The sequence below is a fragment of the Passer montanus genome, unplaced genomic scaffold (genome assembly GCF_014805655.1).
Source record: "Passer montanus isolate IOZ18808 unplaced genomic scaffold, ASM1480565v1 scaffold259, whole genome shotgun sequence".
NCBI lineage: Eukaryota > Metazoa > Chordata > Aves > Passeriformes > Passeridae > Passer > Passer montanus.
This window is the reverse complement of record NW_024367250.1, coordinates 78364-95921: the sequence shown is the minus strand read 5'-3', so window position 1 is coordinate 95921 and position 17558 is coordinate 78364. Positions and strand designations below refer to the sequence as shown.

Here is a 17558-nt window from a genome sequence, read left to right as displayed (position 1 = left end):
ATCCCAAAAATTCATTATTCCTAGGAATTTTCCCTTCCCTCTTTGCAGCAGGTGGGTGCTGCCCTCATTCCTGCTCCAGTTTTTGGCAAATATCCATGGAGGAATCCCTGAATTCCATCACTGGAATTCTCACAACGGATTGGGAATTCTCCTGTGCCGTGGGAAAAGCACAAATCCTGGAGCAAAGGACAAATCCAGGGATTCCCTGTCCCAGGATACTGCGGGTGTTAAAGAATTCCATGAATTTGAAGGAGACAGGAGGAATCCCAAACTGATTGGGAATTCCCAAAACACAAATCCTATGTTTGGATCAGCTGTGAAAGATTCCATCCTGGAATTTCTGCTCAAACTACCTCAACCACCAATGCCAAAACTGTTGGTTTCATCTCGATTTTCCTGATTTTTTTTCCCCTGTGATTCCTCAGTTTCCGAAGCGAGACAGCTCTGGGAAAATGGATCATTATCCCGGGAATGCGTATTAAAATGTGGGATAAATGAAGCACTGACCTGTGGGCCAGGGGAGGAGGGATCTGCCGGGCCACTTCCCTCCTTCTGCGGGGAAAAAATGAACTGGGATGGGATGGGATCCGGGGGATGGGATGGGATGGGATCCATGGGAAGCGAGACAGCTCTGGGAAAATGGATCATTATCCCGGGAATGCGTATTAAAATGTGGGATAAGTGAAGCACTGACCTGTGGGCCAGGGGAGGAGGGATCTGCCGGGCCACTTCCCTCCTTCTGCGGGGAAAAAATGAACTGGGATGGGATGGGATCCGTGGGATGGGATGGGATCCATGGGATGGGATGGGATCCATGGGATAGGATGGGATGAGATCCATAGGATGGGATGGGATCCATGGGATGGGATGGGATCCATGGGATTGGATCCATGAGATCCATGAAATGGGATCATTGGGTTGGGTTGGGTTGGGATGGGATGAGATCCGTAGGATCCATGGGATGGGATGGGATGGGATCCATGGGATGGGATGTGATGGGATCCATGGGATGGGATGAGATCCATAGGATTCATGGGATGGGATCCATGGGGTGGGATGGGATGGGATCCATGGGATGGGATCCATGGGATGGGATGGGATGAGATCCATGGGATGGGATGGGATGGAATGGGATGGGATGCATGGTATTGGATCCATGAAATGGGATAGGATCCATGGGATCAATGGGATGGGATGGGATGGGATCCATAGGATGGGATCCATGGGATGAGATCCATAGGATCCATTGGATGGGATGAGATCCATAGGATCCATGGGATGGGATCCATGGGGTGGGATGGGATGGGATCCATGGGATGGGATGGGATCCATGGGATGGGATCCATGGGATGGGATCCATGGGATGGGATCCATGGGATGGGATCCATGGGATGGGATCCATGGGATGGGATCCATGGGATGGGATCCATGGGATGGGATGGGATGGGATGGGATGGGATGGGATGGGATGGGATGGGATGGGATGGGATGGGATGGGATGGGATGGGATGGGATGGGATGGGATGGGATGGGATGGGATGGGATGGGATGGGATGGGATGGGATGGGATGGGATGGGATGGGATGGGATGGGATGGGATGGGATGGGATGGGATGGGATGGGATGGGATGGGATGGGATGGGATGGGATGGGATGCATGGTATTGGATCCATGAAATGGGATAGGATCCATGGGATCAATGGGATGGGATCCATGAGATGGGAAGGACGGGATGGAATAGAATCCATGGGATCCATGGGATGGGATGGTGTCCATGGGATAGAGTGGAATGGGATGGGAGAAAGGAGCAGCTGCCTCCTCCCTGGGATAAGAGCAGGACAGGAGGAATTCCGTACCTTAATTCTCCTTGGATGATGAGGGCCTGGATATGCCTTGGATTCAAAAGGAGGAGAGGGAATTGTGAGAACAGCTGGAAAAACTTTCCCTTGAGCCATGGAAAAGAAACCTCTGAGGAATGGGATGTGGGGAAGGAGGTGGGAAATCCCAGAGGGAAGCCGGGGTTTTCCAGGGATCACCAGGATGCTTTGGAGGGTTCCTGGTGGGATTTGGGGTGGCTCCAAGCTCCCCATCTGCTTCAGCCTGGATGGGACATCTGGGAGATGCCAGGACCAAGGAATTCCTGAGCAATTCCTGAGAAATTCCAGGCCTTTGGCAACAGAGCTCCCCATCTGCTTCAGCCTGGATGGGACATCTGGGAGATGCCAGGAATTCCTGAGCAATTCCTGAGCAATTCCAGGCTTTTGGCAACCACAGTTGTCCCACTTTAACCCTGGAGTTTCTGGAGAAGGTGTGGATGAGCTCAGCTCATTCCTCCTGGGAATGCAGGCCGAGGGTCACTCCCCGCTTTCAAATAAATCCATTCACAGGAAAATCATCCTGAATTTTCCATCCTTAACTCCTGGGAATAGGAATTTTTGCTCCTAAATTTTATAATAATCAACTTTTCTCCCCCATTTCTGGGATCTTGTGTTAAAGATCCCTGGAATGTCCAGGTGTGTCAGGAACGGGCAGGTTTATCACCACCCACCCTCACAGGGAAATACCTTCGACATTCCAAGGGGATTCCAGTTGTTCTGTTCTCCCCAAAAAACCAGATTATTCTCATTTCCCTGGATAAGCTCATGAGAAGGATCAGTTTGTCCATGAAAAATGCTTCCTGCAGCACCCGTTTCCTGCTTTATTCATGGATATTTATCCCTAAATTTCCGCATTTTCATTGTCTTTGCCCAAAAATAAGGATCCACTTCCATTGCTCACCGTGGATCCCAACGGGAATTTCCGAGCTCCTGGAGCACCGGGGGGATGAGCTGGTGGTGGAGCCTCCAGGGAAGGGGCACTGCTTCCTCCTGGATCACTGGGATGGCTCTGGAATGGGATCCTAACGGGGTGAGATCTCCTGGATCTGTGCCTTGGGATCGCCGAGCCGCTGTCGGAATTCCCATTTTCCTGCGGGAAGGGAAACACAGCACCTGGTATATGGACAAGGAACGGTTTAAAACCAACAGAGGGGAGAACTGGATTGGATGGGAGGAAAAAATTCCTTACCCAGGGAATGGGGAGGCTCCGGGAAAGATTTCCTGGAGAAATTGTGGATTCCCCATCCCTGGAAGTGTCCATGGTGAGGTTGGTTGGGAGAACCTGGGATAGTGGAAGGTGTCCCTGCCCATGGAACTGGGTGGGCTTTAGGATCTCTCCCAACCCATTCCATGAATTTCTAATTATAAAATTATAATATTAACGCCAATAAACCAAAATTATCTTTCCCAACCTGACGAATTCCATGGTTCCGTTTTCCAGTTTATCGCCAGGCCACAAATCCACCTAAAATATCCCAAAATGGAGCCAAAAATCCCTCCCTGCTCCAGCCATTCCCGGGCAACTCCGTGTTTATTGCACCTGGAGCATCCAATTGGAATAAACCATCAATTAATGCCAATTAAGGGCCATATGTTAATCAGCCCCTCGGTGATAATTTGGAATACTTAAGGCACACAAGGTAAAGCAAATAATTCCTGACCTGGCTCCTAAATTGTTCCTGCTTTTCCATAGCAACAGCAGGAAATGATCCATTGGAAAAATGAGAATATTCCTATTGAGAATATTCCCAGTAATTATTTCCTGAGGCAAATATTTGGGGAATATTTGGACCTGGAAGTGAAATTTGAATTTATTTGCCATGAAAGTCCTGACATCTTCCAGGAGCACAAGAAGGAGAAGGAAAAGTCAGGATGTGGTGCAGTTATTTAGGGATATTCCCATTTTTGGTTTTTTTAGGAACAAATACCTGGATTTACCTCCATTAATTTCATGGATTTTTAGATGGTTTTAACGGGGAAAATAAATCCTAAACTTCCAGGGAATGTTGGTGACTGCAGCTCAGTGAGGTTTTCTGGGATGTTCCTCCTGTTTTCCTGGATTTTAACAAACCACGGGATAATTCCGCCTCATGGATAATGAACCCAGCAAATTTTTGGCTCATAAGAGGAAAAAAACCCCAATTTTGATACAATTAAAATTGGAATTCTTTACTGGAAGAGGATGAGGGAACAAGGGATAAAGGAGGAATAAATAAATAAAATAAAATAAATAAAGAAATAAATATAAATAAAATAGGCTGGCATGGGGAGAACCCATCCAGGGTGGGATTTTTTGGGATAAAGGAGGAAAAATCTCCCAGAGGTGGCACCATGGGATGGCACCACTGCTCATTTCCCTGGGAATGGCTCTAAAATATTCCACAGATCCTGGTGGAGGCGATTCCAGAGATTCCAGAGGTTGCCAAGACCTGGCTGAGGTTTGGAACGGATCCCATTTGCTGGGAAATTGCCCAGGGTAATGAGATTCCATTAATTCAGTAATTCCTCTGTAATTTTGGCAGTTCCTTGCTCCAGGACTGAAGAACTTCCAGGAAAAATTGGGAGGCTGCTGCTTCCTCGAGGAATTATTTGTTGCTGGCAGGGAGAAAAAAAAAAAAGGAAGGAAAAGAGGGAATGGAGAAAAGGAGGGAAGAGAAAAAATGTAAATAAAAGGGAGAGGAAAAAAAATTCCTGTGAAAAAAGAAAGGGAAAAATAGAAAAAAAGGACAGGATTTCAGGAAGGAAAATAAAGCAATTGTGGGTTTATCCATATGGAGATGAGGGGGATTTATCCAAATGAACTCCGGAAAGGAATAAGCTTAAATCCAGGGATGGTGGAGCAGGAATTTTTGGGATGGTGGAGCAGGAATTTTTTGGGATGGTGGAGCAGGAATTTTTTGGGATGGTCCCATAACCCCAAAGCAGTGGCTCATCCATGGATGAGCATCCAGCCCTGCTCCGGACACGTGGATTTGGGCTCATCCATCTCTTCCCTGTGGTCCCTTTGCTTCCAATTAACTCCTGCCAGGAATTGTTCCTCAGGGATGGAGCTCCTGGGCTGTTCCAGGTGGAAATCTGTGATTCCTGCTGCTGCTACTGGGAAAACTGGCAGGAAAAGTGGCAGGAAAACTGGCAGAAAAACCAGCTCCATCCCTTCTTGGCATCTCTGGGATGTGGAGCTGCTCCTTCCCTGCCTTTGGAATCTGCTTTTCTCTTCTCATGAGGATAAATGGGATTTTATTCCAAATGCAAGCAGGGAAAACATCCTTGGGATGCAGATCCTGTCCTGCTGAGGGAGTTTGGAGTGTCCTAAAAAATTGGTGGAAGTTGTTCTATGTTTATAAACCTCCTGATAAAATGGGGATCAGGAGCTGCTGGAGCAAATCCAGAGGAATCCATGGAGCTGCTCCAGGGCTGGAGCCAGCCTGGGAGCGCTGGAAATGTTCCCTGGAGAAGGGAAGGCTCCAGGGAGAGCTTCCAGCACATTCCAGGGGCTCCAGGAGAGCTGCAGAGGGACTGGGGACAAGGGACAGGAGCCAGGGAATGGCTGCCAGTGCCAGAGGGCAGCCATGGATGGGATCTTGTGAATGAGGAATTGCTGGCTGGGCTGGAATTGCCAGAGCAGCTGGGGCTGCCCCTGCATCCCTGGAATGTCCAAGGTTGGACATTGGGGCTGGAGCAGCCTGGGATGGTGGAAGATTCCCTGCCATGGCAGGGGGATGGAATGGGATGATCCTTAAAATCCCATCCCACCCAAACCATTCCCAAACCGACAGATTTGAGCTCCATCCTCTCTTTTCCTCCAGCCTGACCATTCCCAGGAGAGGGAATTGCTGCATCCAGGAGGGAAAGCAGAGCCCGCGGATGCTCTGGGCACATCCCGGCTCTCCGGAGCCGCAGTTCCCACTCCAGGATTTTCCTTTGGAGCCGGGAGCCCTCTCGTGGCTGCCGAGCCATGGTGATTCCAGCGCTGTGATTATCCCTGGAATCATTCCCCGAGCCAGGGCAGGGATAAAGGGACGGGAGCAGAAGGAAGAGCTCGGCAGAGCGGGATTTCCTGGAGCGGGATCTCCCCATTTCCAGTCACTCCCTTGTCATCCTCAAAAACATCCTTGTGATGCTGTTCCTGCAGCTCCAAGGAAATATCCCAAGGATTTTTCCCTTTGCTTTTTCAAGTTGGTGCTTGAAAAGCAAATCCTGGCTCTAGGTGTTTCCAAGAATTCTGTAGGGATACAACAATGTCCAAACTGGAGAGTGCTGGTTTTGGAGCAGGATTTAGGAAGGGAATCTCTGCCCAGGAGGGCAGGGAAATACATTTTATGGAATCAGAGAAAATCTCCAAATTCCTAAAATCCTTGTCTTTAAATGAGGAGAATGCTCCTGAGCACAACAGGAATATCTTGGAATACCTCTGGAATATGCTGAGACCATATCCATGAGTTTCCATATCCATGGAAAATGGGAAGGAAATGTCTTGTAGGAGGCATATTTTAAATTCCCTGTTTGGAGTCTGCATTATCCCTATTTCAAAAGTCTTGGGAATCCTCAACTCCCCAGTCAGCCAAGCTGGAATAACTCAAGGATGGTGTGGCCAGATGGGATCAGATAAAATGGGATTATCCTGGTTTTCCACCCCAAAATGGTGGAATGAACCAACAAAACATTTCCCAAGGGGTTTTTGTCACTGCCATCAGCCTCCTGCCCATTCCAGGAGCTCTGGTGTTCTCCAGGGATATGGAGAAGCCACCCCCAGGATTAAGATTTGCATCCCGGTCCATCTGAAATCCTTGGAATGTTGTACCTGGCTGGAGTCCTGCTGGGCTTGTCCTTCCAGCCTCTCCTCCAAGGGCTGGAGGAGATCCAGGGAATGGTTTTCCTGCAGCTCTCCTGGATGTGGTGGGGGCACAGTCAAGCTCTGCAGAAAAGGATGGATAAACGCCAACAAAATTCCATTAATTACTGGAAAAAACGGAAAAAAATGGACAGCAGGAGCCTTTCCCAAGCCCTGACATTGATCCATGCAGAAATCCTTATCCTTTCTCTAATTTCATTTTCCAGTAAAAAAAAAAAGGGGAAAAACTCAACATTCCAGTGATCTGTCCAGCCAAGCTCTGGGAATTTTAACCCCTTTGCACCCATCCAAGCAGTGCCAATGGAAAAGGAAGGATTCCCTGAGGGAATTCCTTCCCTCAGGGAGTGAGGGATGCTCTGATGGTCCCAAATCCTTTTTTCCCGTTTGTGTTGGGCTCCCAAAGCTCAACAGTGACAGTTTTGGGGTCCCTGTGTCCCAAATCCCAACTTTTTCTGGCTCCAGGGTTGTGTCTCTTGGTGCAAACCTCCCCTCTCAAGCCCCTAAAATGTCCTAATCCATCCTGGAAAAATCTGGGAAGAGCCTGAGGATACAGAAGGAGCCTGGGGCTGAGGGGGAATGTCCTGTCCCACCTTGTCCAGGTTTCTGAGGAATTGGATCATCCTGATCCAGCCACAGAGGGAGATAAACCCCCAGGAGATGCCTCCTACAGGAAGCCCAGTGTGGAGAGAAGCTTTTAAATTGTGGATAAATTCCTAATTCCCATAAACAGGAGCTGTTAGTCAGGATGCAGGTGGCTGGAATTTGTCTGGTTACTCCACATGAAGGCTCTGGAGTCACAGAATCATGGAATGTCCTGAGTGGGAAGTGACCCACAGGGATCATCCAGGCCCAGGACATCCCAACAGTCCCACCCTGTCCCTGGAAGCGGTGTCCAAATGTTCTGGCAGTCCCAGCAGGGACAATCCCAATCCATCCTGACAACGGGACTTGGATCCATCCCTGCCAGGGCAGGAGACACTCCACAGAATCCCAGGATAGAAAAGATTCCAGGACATGGAGTTCAAGCAGTGACAGACCCCACCTTGTCCCCAGCCCAGAGCACTCAGTGCCACCTCCAGGGGACACCTCCAGGGATGGGCACTCCAAACCTCCCTGGGCAGCCCCTGCCAAGGCCTGACCCCTTTCCATGGGGAAATTCCTGCTGTGCCCACCCTGAGCTGCCCTGGCCCAGCCTGAGGCCGTTCCCTCTCTCCTGTCCCTGTTCCCTGGAGCACAGCCCGACCCCCCCGGCTGTCCCCTCCTGCCAGGGACTTGTGCAGAGCCACCAGGGCCCCTGAGCCTCCTCTGCTCCAGGCTCAGCCCCTGCCCAGCTCCCTCAGCCCCTCCTGCTTCTCCAGCCCCTGCCCAGCTCCCTCAGCCCCTCCTGCTTCTCCAGACCCTTCCCAGCTCCCTCAGCCCCTCCTGCTTCTCCAGACTCTTCCCAGCTCCCTCAGCCCCTCCTGCTTCTCCAGCCCCTTCCCAGCTCCCTCAGCCCCTCCTGCTTCTCCAGACTCTTCCCAGCTCCCTCAGCCCCTCCTGCTTCTCCAGACCCTTCCCAGCTCCCTCAGCCCCTCCTGCTTCTCCAGCCCCCTCCCAGCTCCCTCAGCTTTTCCTGCTTCTCCAGACCCTTCCCAGCTCCCTCAGCTTTTCCTGGTTCTCCAGACCCTTCCCAGCTCCCTCAGCTTTTCCTGGTTCTCCAGACCCTTCCCAGCTCCATTCCCTTTCCCTGAACACTCTCCATGATTGGAAGAGCTCAGAATGGACGCAGTAAAAACCCCAATTTCATCTTTCCTGCTGTTTGTTTTCACCTCAGGGAATCCTCCAGACAGCGGCACCTCCGGAGCCTCCAGCTCCAGGCTCTGTCCTCCTCCTGTCACCTCGGTGCCGGCCGGGACACGGCGAGAAGTGTTGGATGGATCCTGCCACACCAAAACAAGGGATTGGTGTGACAGTGACAGCCCCGAGCCCCCAGGAGCCACACCCGTGAGGAGCTGGATCCTGGTGGCTTCATCCCAAAACCTTCCAGCACGTTCTGTCCCACTTGGTGACATTTCTGAGCCAGGATGGGGCGAGTGGGCAGCAATTCCTTGCTGGTCACATCCAAACTTTCCTTCCAAGGAATCCTCCTCCCTCCCTGGCGTGCCTTTTGCTGTCGAGACCCCACTCATGACCCCTTTTGGTGCTTCCAGCCCCACACCAACCACTCCAAAAGCTCCCAGAGGGCACAAGGACACTTTGGTGGCTTTGGGAATGTCTCCTATGGACAACAATGACTGATTCCTTCATTCCCATTAAAAAATGAGTGTTTTGTATCCCTTTATCCCAAAGATCCCAGATCCTGGTGCCAGCCACAGCCTGTCCCAAGCCACCACGACCTGCTCGGTGACAGAGGTGACCCCGGTGGCTTTGGTGGCTCATTCCCACCTCCCTCATTCCCTGGAGGTCTGCCACCCCCGGCAGGTGAGGTGACTCACGGTGACAGCCACGGCTGCCTGGTTTTCCATGGAAGTTCTGCTGGTCCTGGAGCCGCCCCGGTGCCACAGGAGCCCGTCCAGCCCATCCCGCAGGATCGCCTCGGAGAGGTCCCTCAGCAGCGCCAGCTGGAACCAGTGCACCCCAGTGAGGCAGCCCAGGGCCACCCTCCTGTCCCCAGCACGGGACAACCCAAGAGCAGCCACCCCAAAACACGGAATGATGCATTCCCAGGGGCTCACAGGGCAGGGACAGCCGAGGGATGGTTTAAATCCAGATTTGGGATCAAGGAGCTGAGCTGATCCATGGAGATTTTGTGGGGTCTGTCCCCAGCACGTGACAATCCAAGAGCAGCCACCCCAAAACATGGAATGATGCATTCCCAGGGGCTCACAGGGCAGGGACAGCCATGGGATGTTTAAATCCAGGTTTGGGATCAAGGAGCTGATCCATGGAGATTTTGTGGGGTCTGTCCCCAACATGTGACAATCCAAGAGAAGCCATCCCAAACCACGGAATGATGGATTCACAGGGGCTCACAGGGCAGGGACAGTTGAGGGATGGTTTAGGTTTGGGATCAAGGAGCTGATCCATGGAGATTTTGTGGGGGTTGTCCCCATCCTAAATAAAAACCCCACGTCTGTGGCCTTTCAGGACTTTAAGGGGACTTAAAGAAGAGGGAGAAAAAGGGGAAAATTCTCTTTTTCCATGGGAATGTGGGGATATGACAAGAGAGAAGGGTTTTAAACAGAATGAGGATTTAGGTTGGATATTGGGAAGGAATTTTCAGCTGGGAGAGTGGGGAGGAGCTGGAACGGAATTCCCGGAGAAGCTGTGACTGCTCCATGCCTGGAAGTGTCCAAGGCCAGGGTGGATTGGGTTTGGAACAACGTGGGATAGAGGAAGGTGTTGAGGTTGGAATCAGAGGGGCTTTAAGGTCCACGTGTCACTGTCACAGGGGCCTCAAAGCCACCATCTAAAATGGCAGCAAAAAATCTGTCCCAGAAATTTTTAAATATAACCTGGAAAAGGAAACGGAATGAACCTTCCTGGGATTGCTGGGGGAGCAAATGCCACCTCCAGGATTCCAGAGGGAAGAGATGGAAAAACCAAATTACAAGCCCTGGTCAGGAGGAAGGACAAAGGATCTCCTACCTTGATCCCATACGCCTCAAAAAGCCTCTCCAGGTCCTGCAAGGGGAGAGAAAAGTCCCAACTTCTCCCCCTCTGCTCTCCAGGAAGTTTCTCCTGGAGGTGGCTGATGGCCAAGGGGACACACGTTGGGTGCCCTCTGCCATCCCAGCCCAGACAGAGCGGGAGGTGCTTCCAACATTTATATGGTCGTTAATTTTGATTTATTTACCTTCATTTCCACTCCTCTTCCTGGTGGGCCAGGTTCTCCCTTGGAATAAATGAGATCAGCTCATTAATTCTGCCATTTCCATGAGGCGCAAGAAGAGGAAGGGGGTTAATCCCATATCTGGCCCTTCATCTGCCACCAGCCCGCTCCGTAATCCCGGATAAATCCCATTTAGGGGTTTGAATCCCACCCTGCTCCTTCCCTCCTCCACTGGACACAGGCACAGCTGGATTCTGTGGGGACAGCCTGGCCCATGAGCAGCGTCCGAGTGAGGTTTGGGCTTTGCTCCATCCCCTTCTCCACCTCTTGGCCACAAATGTGGGGGAAAGGAGAGATTGGGAGGTCCCTCGGTGCCACCAGTGCCACCAGTGCAGAGGACACCAAGTAGGAAGGTGTCCCTATGGCTGGTGGCCCCTCCTGGAGGTGGCCATGGTGCTGGTGGCCCCACACGTGGCTGGGTCCAACATCTCCAGCTCCCACAGAAGGTCACGGTGATGGAATTCCATCTCCAGGCGAGAGATCTTGGATCGCGCGTGGATGAAATCATGGATGAGCTGCAGGGCTCGGGAAGGTCCAGCCTGGAGGCTCCTGGGGTGAGGAACATCGGCTGAGGTGGGGCTGACCTGCCTCTCTGAGGGGCTTCATTCCACTGAAATCCGGGCTCTGCATCGACAGATTCCGGTGGAATGAAGGGCACCAGGAAGGCCCTGAGGGCATCTCCAGCCAAGGTGTGCCAGGGAGAACTTGGGATGCTCTTCCTGGGATAAATCTTTGCTTTTCCAAAGGTCTGGATCTCGTGGCAACCAGGAAATCTCCCTGTCCCCAGTGGTGTTGCTTCCTGCAGCATTTTCCTCCTTCCATTAAGGAAGGAGCTGTTCCCACCTCTAAAGACCTTGGATGTGTGGGATCCGAAGCCATTCCCCCTTCCACCCCTTTCCATGTGCTCTTCAACTTGCAGGAGCAGGAAAGGAAGGAACAATCTGTGAACATTCCAGAAATTTTTCCTGTTTGACTCCTGAAGAACATTCTTCTTCCCAAAGAAGCTCTGAGGAGATGTGGGACCACGGCCCTGGAGCTCTGCTTTGAAATCCCAAACTTTTGGGGGGTCAGAGGAGATCTGAGCTGGGTTTTCCTCCCCTCTGACCTGCCCGAGGTGGTGGCACCACCACAAAAACGTGGACTCAGGACCTACCTTTGGGCCTGGGGGGCCTCGTTCACCTCTCAGGCCATCCTTCCCAGGATCTCCCTGAAAACCAGCAGGAATGTGTCAGTTCCTCACTAAAATTCCCATTTTCTGGGAGCTGATCCCCAACTAATGCCACCTTCTCCAGAGGGACCAACCAACCCCTTCTTGTGTCTCCCTAATTCCCATTTTTAGGTTAAATTTGGATAAACTCTCTGAAAACCAGCAGGAATGTGTTACTTTCCCTCTAGAATTCCCATTTCCTGGGAGCTGATCCCAAACTACTGCCAGCTTTTCCAGAGGGACCAACCAACCCCTTCTTGTGTCTCCCTAATTCCTGTTTTTAGGTTAAATTTGGAGCAATTCCCTGAAAACCAGCAGGAATGTGTTACTTTCCCTCTAGAATTCCCATTTCCTGGGAGCTGATCCCAAACTACTGCCAGCTTTTCCAGAGGGACCAACCAACCCCTTCTTGTGTCTCCCTAATTCCTGTTTTTAGGTTAAATTTGGAGCAATTCCCTGAAAACCAGCAGGAATGTGTTACTTTCCCTCTAGAATTCCCATTTCCTGGGAGCTGATCCCAAACTACGGCCAGCTTTTCCAGAGGGACCAACCAACCCCTTCTTGTGTCTCCCTAATTCCCGTTTTTGGGATAAATTTGGAGCAATTCTGCTCTTCATTGAAGCTTGACCTCCAGAAGGGCTCATGTTCCTGGGAATTTTTCTGTTTTTCCTGGATTTTCCTTTGCTATCCCACCAGGAATAACGGAATTACCTCTCATGCAACCCAAATTTTGCTTTTATTTCCCTGCCACCACATTTTGGCTGAGGAAGCGACACCATTTATTTGGGAAGGCCTGGGTTGGATCTCTTTTGGATCCATGGGGATATTTCCTGCAGCTTTTCTCCCAATCCCACTTTTCCTGTGACTCAGGACACGAGTCCTGCAGGCAAATCAGGAATTTGGCAGGAATGGTTGCAAAGGATCCATCCAAAAAAACCCTTTGGACCTCTAGGAATGAGTTTTTCCTCCCAGCACAGCAAAATTTCTTGGGAATTGTTGCTGTGGCTGCTCTGCCTCGTGTCCTTCCCCGTCCCCACAAAATACACAGCGGGAATAAATCAAATTCAAAATAAATAAAATAATTTTAAAAATTAAAATAAATTAAATAGAATAAGTTAAATATTTTGATAGAATAAATTAAAATAAATTAAATAATAAAGTAAATTAAATAATTAAATTACAAATTTAAACTCCCAATTCTTGTTGAAATGGCCACAGGGTAGAGGGTGGGAGAGGGGGAGGAGCTGCTTTGATATTTTTGGGAATCTCCTGAAAAGGATTTAGGTAAAGTCATGAGAAACTTGGTAATATTTTCCCTGATTTTTTCCCATGGGGATGAAAAAAGGATGGAGTGAATCCATCTCTGCTGGATCTATCCAACCCCAATCCGAAGAAAAAAAAAAAATGATTTATTTATAATGCTGGGAATAAATAAAAGCTCTCCCAAAATCCACCCTCTCCCAGCTGCTCCTTCAGGGATTCCTTACATCCTTCCCAGGTTCTCCTGGATCTCCTTTCATTCCCTGCTCTCCAGCTCGTCCTGGGAGTCCAGGAGGACCCTGCAAGAAGAGATTGAGAGAAAAAAAAAAATCCCAAACAGCAGCTCAGGAAAGGAAAATAGCAAGGAAAATATCATTTTTCCCACAGGAAAGGAATATTTGGAAGTGGATTTTTCCAAGTGAGGGCTCCCATTGGGATGGGGAAGGGAAACAGAGCAGCCCCACCACTCTCCAGGGCAGGAAATTGTAATAATAGTGAGAAAAATGGAATTATTACCCTGATTCCTCTCACTCCTGGCTCTCCAGGGATTCCAGCTTCGCCCTAAAATAGAGGAGCAGCTTTCCAAATGTTTTTCCATCAAGTGGCAAGGATTTTATTCCACTTAAATCTGGAGGAAATGGTTTAAATGAAGAGAACCGAGTCCATAAAACATTCCAGGGGCTCTAATTGAGGTTAAATCTCTTTAGCCCTGCTTAATGCTTGGAAAATGGGGATGGAGGCAGATTTTGGGATATCTGGGATGTCTTAAATTAGGGATGGTGTTTTACAGCATTCCTATAAATGAGGAAAAAGGGGCACAAGGTGTGGGGTGATGGGAATATTTAAATTTAGGGGCAGGATGAGGTGATTGCCACCAAATCCCACTGTTCTGTGGGAATGTCTGGATAATGATCTTGGGGACAGGGTGGGATGGTTGGAGTGTCCTGTGCAGGGCCAGGGGTTGGGCTGGATGAACCTGATGGGGCCCTTCCAACTCGGGATATTCTCGGATTCCATTCATGGCACTCTGTTTTCAGCATCTCCCAGAAAAAAAAAACAAAAAAAAAACCCCCAAAAACCACAAAAAACCCCCAACAACAACAACAAAAAACCAACAAAAAAAAACGCACAAAAAAACCAAAAAACAAAAAACCAAAAAAAAAAAAAAAAAACCAAAAAAAAACCCCCGAAAACAAAACCAAAAAAAACCCTAAAAAACCAGTTTAGTTCTTTTTTTTTTCAGCTTTTCTGTTCCAGCTTTTTGGGATGTGAAATCCAAACAAACAAACAAAAAAAAACCCACAAAAAACCCCACAAAAAAAAACCAACAACCAACCAAACAAACAAACAAAAAAATCAAAAACAAAACAAAAAAAACCCTAAAAAACCAGTTTAGTTCTTTTTTTTTTGGCTTTTCCATTCCAGCTTTTTGGGATGTGAAATCGAAGATATAAGAAAGATGAAGAGAGTTCTCCACAGCCTCATTTAAGGACAAATGAACAGGAAATAAAATGAGCAGGGATCAACTTCAGGACAAACGCAAGGGTTTCATTTTCCAGCTGCTGTTTTCCTGGCACCTTGGGAAGGGTGGGATTACCGGGGTCTCAGAGGAGCTTTTTCTCCCTACAATGAAAAAGTGCTGGGTTTTTCCAAGTTTTTTACTATCATTTCCTACTCAAATTTTGAGTTCTTCTCCTGGAATCATGACTCCGAAGTCAGGGCTGTTGGAATGCAGCTGCTGCCTTTTTTTTCTCCAAGATTTCCCTGGGTGATCCTATTCCACTTGACCTCCAGGGATCAACCCAACCCTTGGAGCTGCACAAAACTCTTCACTGGCTGTGGGCAGGAGAGCTCTTCCAGGAGCAAAGCTGGGAATTCATGGGAGGTTGGGAGGAGACAGAGGCAGGACAGGTGACCCAAACTGACCACAGAAATATTCCAAACTGACCACAGGGATATTCCAAACTGACCACGGGGATATTCCAAACTGACCACGGGGATATTCCAAACTGAATGTGGAAATATTCCAAACTGAGCACGGGGATATTCCAAACTGACCACAGAGATATTCCAAACTGAGCAGGGGGATATTTCAAACTGACCACAAGGATATTCCAGATCATGTGACATCAAGCTCAATGTATAAAAATCCAGTTTTTCAGAAGCCAGTCAGGGTGTTTTTGTGAGAGGCCATCTTGTTTTTGTGAGTGGCTATCTTCTTTTGTGAGTGGCCATCTTCTTTTTCTGAGGGGCCATCTTCTTTTGTGAGGGTCATCTTGTTTTTGTAAAGGCCCATCTTGATTTTGTGAGGAGCCATCTTCTTTTTGTGAGGGGGCCATCATCTTTTTGTGAGGGGGCCATCTTGTTTTTGAAAGAGCCCATGTTCTTTTGTGAGGGCCCACTTTGTTTATGTGAGGGGCCACCTTGTTTTTGTGAGGGGCCATCTTGTTTTTGTGAGTGGCTATCTTCTTTTGTGAGTGGCCATCTTCTTTTTCTGAGGGGCCATCATCTTTTTGTGAGGGGGCCATCTTGTTTTTGAAAGAGCCCATGTTCTTTTGTGAGGGCCCACCTTGTTTTTGTGAGGAGCCATCTTGTTTTTGTGAGGGCCCACCTTGCTTTTGTGAGGGGCCATCTTGTTTTTTGTGAGGACCCATCTTGTTTTTTGTGAGGGGCCAAAAAACTCTTCTTTTGTGAGGGACCACCTTGTTTTTATGAGGCCCCATTTGTTTTTCTGAAGGATCCCAAGAGGGAGCTCTTAATAGGGTTCCTATTCCGTTTCCAGGGACCAACCCAGCCCTCAGAGCTGAGGAAAGCTCCTCACTGGGGTCAGGAGAATTTTCCAGAAGCCTGTTCTGATGTTTTCATGAGGACCCGCCTTGTTTGGCCATAAAAGGGAAATATTTGGGCAGTTTTGTGGGGAGCAGGGAGCTGGGCTCCATGATTTTTATGGATCCTTTCCAAGCTGAGACCACCTGAGGCTCAGAACCAGAAGTGACCCCTCAGGGCTGGTGTGGCTGCACCTCGTGCTAAATCCACATCAAGCAGATGTGACTCAGTGACAAAAATCCTGATCAAAGAATCCCAGAATGGTTTGGGTTGGAAGGGAAAGTCCATCCAGTGCCACCCTGTCATGGCAGGGACACCTCCCACCGCTCCAGGCCCAGTGTCCAGCCTGTCCTTGGACATTCCAGGGATCAGGAGCAGCCCCAGCTGCTCTGGGCACTGATGTGGAATAACAAGGAAGAAAAGTCATCCCTTGTTTGCCATTTCAGGCCAGAGCTGGGGTTGTTGGTTGGTCCCGAGGGATCAGCAGCTCCATCCCCCTGGATCCTGCCTTTACTCACATCTTTTCCTCTCAGGCCGGCCTCTCCTGGTTTTCCAGGGAATCCTGGTTCGCCTCTCTCCCCCTGAAGGAAACAAGACTTGTCACATTCCTGTCCTGCATTCCGCAGCTCTCCCACTTCAGGCATTGAGGGGCAGATTCCAGCAGCACATCCACGGTCATGGAGCTCCTTCCACAATCCTGGATGAAGTTTGGGCTCAGAGCATTTACCCTGTGCTAGGAGGGGCTGGGATTGTAGGTTTTGTTCTATTAATATTTATTTTATTTTGATTTATTTAATAAGATATGTTTATAGAATTTAAGTTTATTTAATTATAATTAAATATATATAATTATATATATATAATATAAATTTAAGTTTATATAATTATAATATAATTAAGTATGATTATTTTTGTAGGATTATCTGCCTGGAAAGCATCCAGCTCCAACTTCATCTATCCAGACTCCACAGTCACCCCTGGAATTCACTCAGGACAGAATCTGCTGAGGTTCTCCACCTCCAGGAGCAGCTCAGATTAGCAGAGACTCGAAATGGACACAGGACCATTCCCATTCCACGTTTTAATCTTTATTCCCATTCAAATCAGCTGAGCTCTCATGGATGGGTCCTCATGTGCTCTGTTTGATGTTTGTCCCACAAGGTGGTGGGTTTGATCCCACTTCCTTAAGAGCTGGATTGGATGATCCTTGTGGGTCTCTCCCAAACAAGAATATTCCATGAAATCTGGGAAATCTGTGACACCACGTCTCCAGGCAGGCCGTCTCCCAAGCCAAACCCCATTCCTTGCCTCCACTTTGCCACCTCATTAACACATCTCGTTAACACCTGCTGGCTTGCCTGCATCCCATGTTGTGACCCATTTTGTCTCCCATTTTTCCATGCCCTGGAAGCTGATCTGGTCTAAACGTTCCATTCACAGATCTATGGAACAATTCCCAAACCCAAACCCTCCTCCAGCCAAGTCTGGGGAGATCCCTGCTTGAGGAATGCCCACATTGAGACTCACTGAACAAATTCCACGGGTGGGATCTTTGCCAGAAATTTCTTGACTGGTTTTGAACTTTTCCTGGGAAAAAATCCTGCAGGTGAGGATTAGCAGGAGTTTTTTAAGGCCTGATCAAAGATGTTGGAAGGAACCTCTAAG

The 17558-nt window shown here is 49.1% G+C and overlaps 1 protein-coding gene across 1 annotated transcript in view; it reads right to left on the bottom strand.

Moving 5' to 3' along the window:
* The window catches only part of LOC120503462 (collagen alpha-1(VII) chain-like), a 102289-nt gene that overhangs the window by 36551 nt on the left and 48180 nt on the right, over positions 1-17558 (bottom strand). Inside the window, exons 43-56 of the mRNA XM_039711952.1 lie at positions 16412-16474; positions 13584-13628; positions 13295-13366; positions 11754-11807; positions 10565-10603; positions 10357-10392; positions 9204-9329; positions 8538-8648; positions 6679-6792; positions 6269-6276; positions 3160-3235; positions 2779-2967; positions 1857-1892; positions 695-739 (exon numbers count right to left, since the gene is read on the bottom strand). Of these exons, the coding sequence (XP_039567886.1) occupies positions 695-739; positions 1857-1892; positions 2779-2967; positions 3160-3235; positions 6269-6276; positions 6679-6792; positions 8538-8648; positions 9204-9329; positions 10357-10392; positions 10565-10603; positions 11754-11807; positions 13295-13366; positions 13584-13628; positions 16412-16474 (1014 nt within the window). The remainder of the gene's footprint in view (positions 1-694; positions 740-1856; positions 1893-2778; positions 2968-3159; positions 3236-6268; positions 6277-6678; positions 6793-8537; positions 8649-9203; positions 9330-10356; positions 10393-10564; positions 10604-11753; positions 11808-13294; positions 13367-13583; positions 13629-16411; positions 16475-17558) is intronic.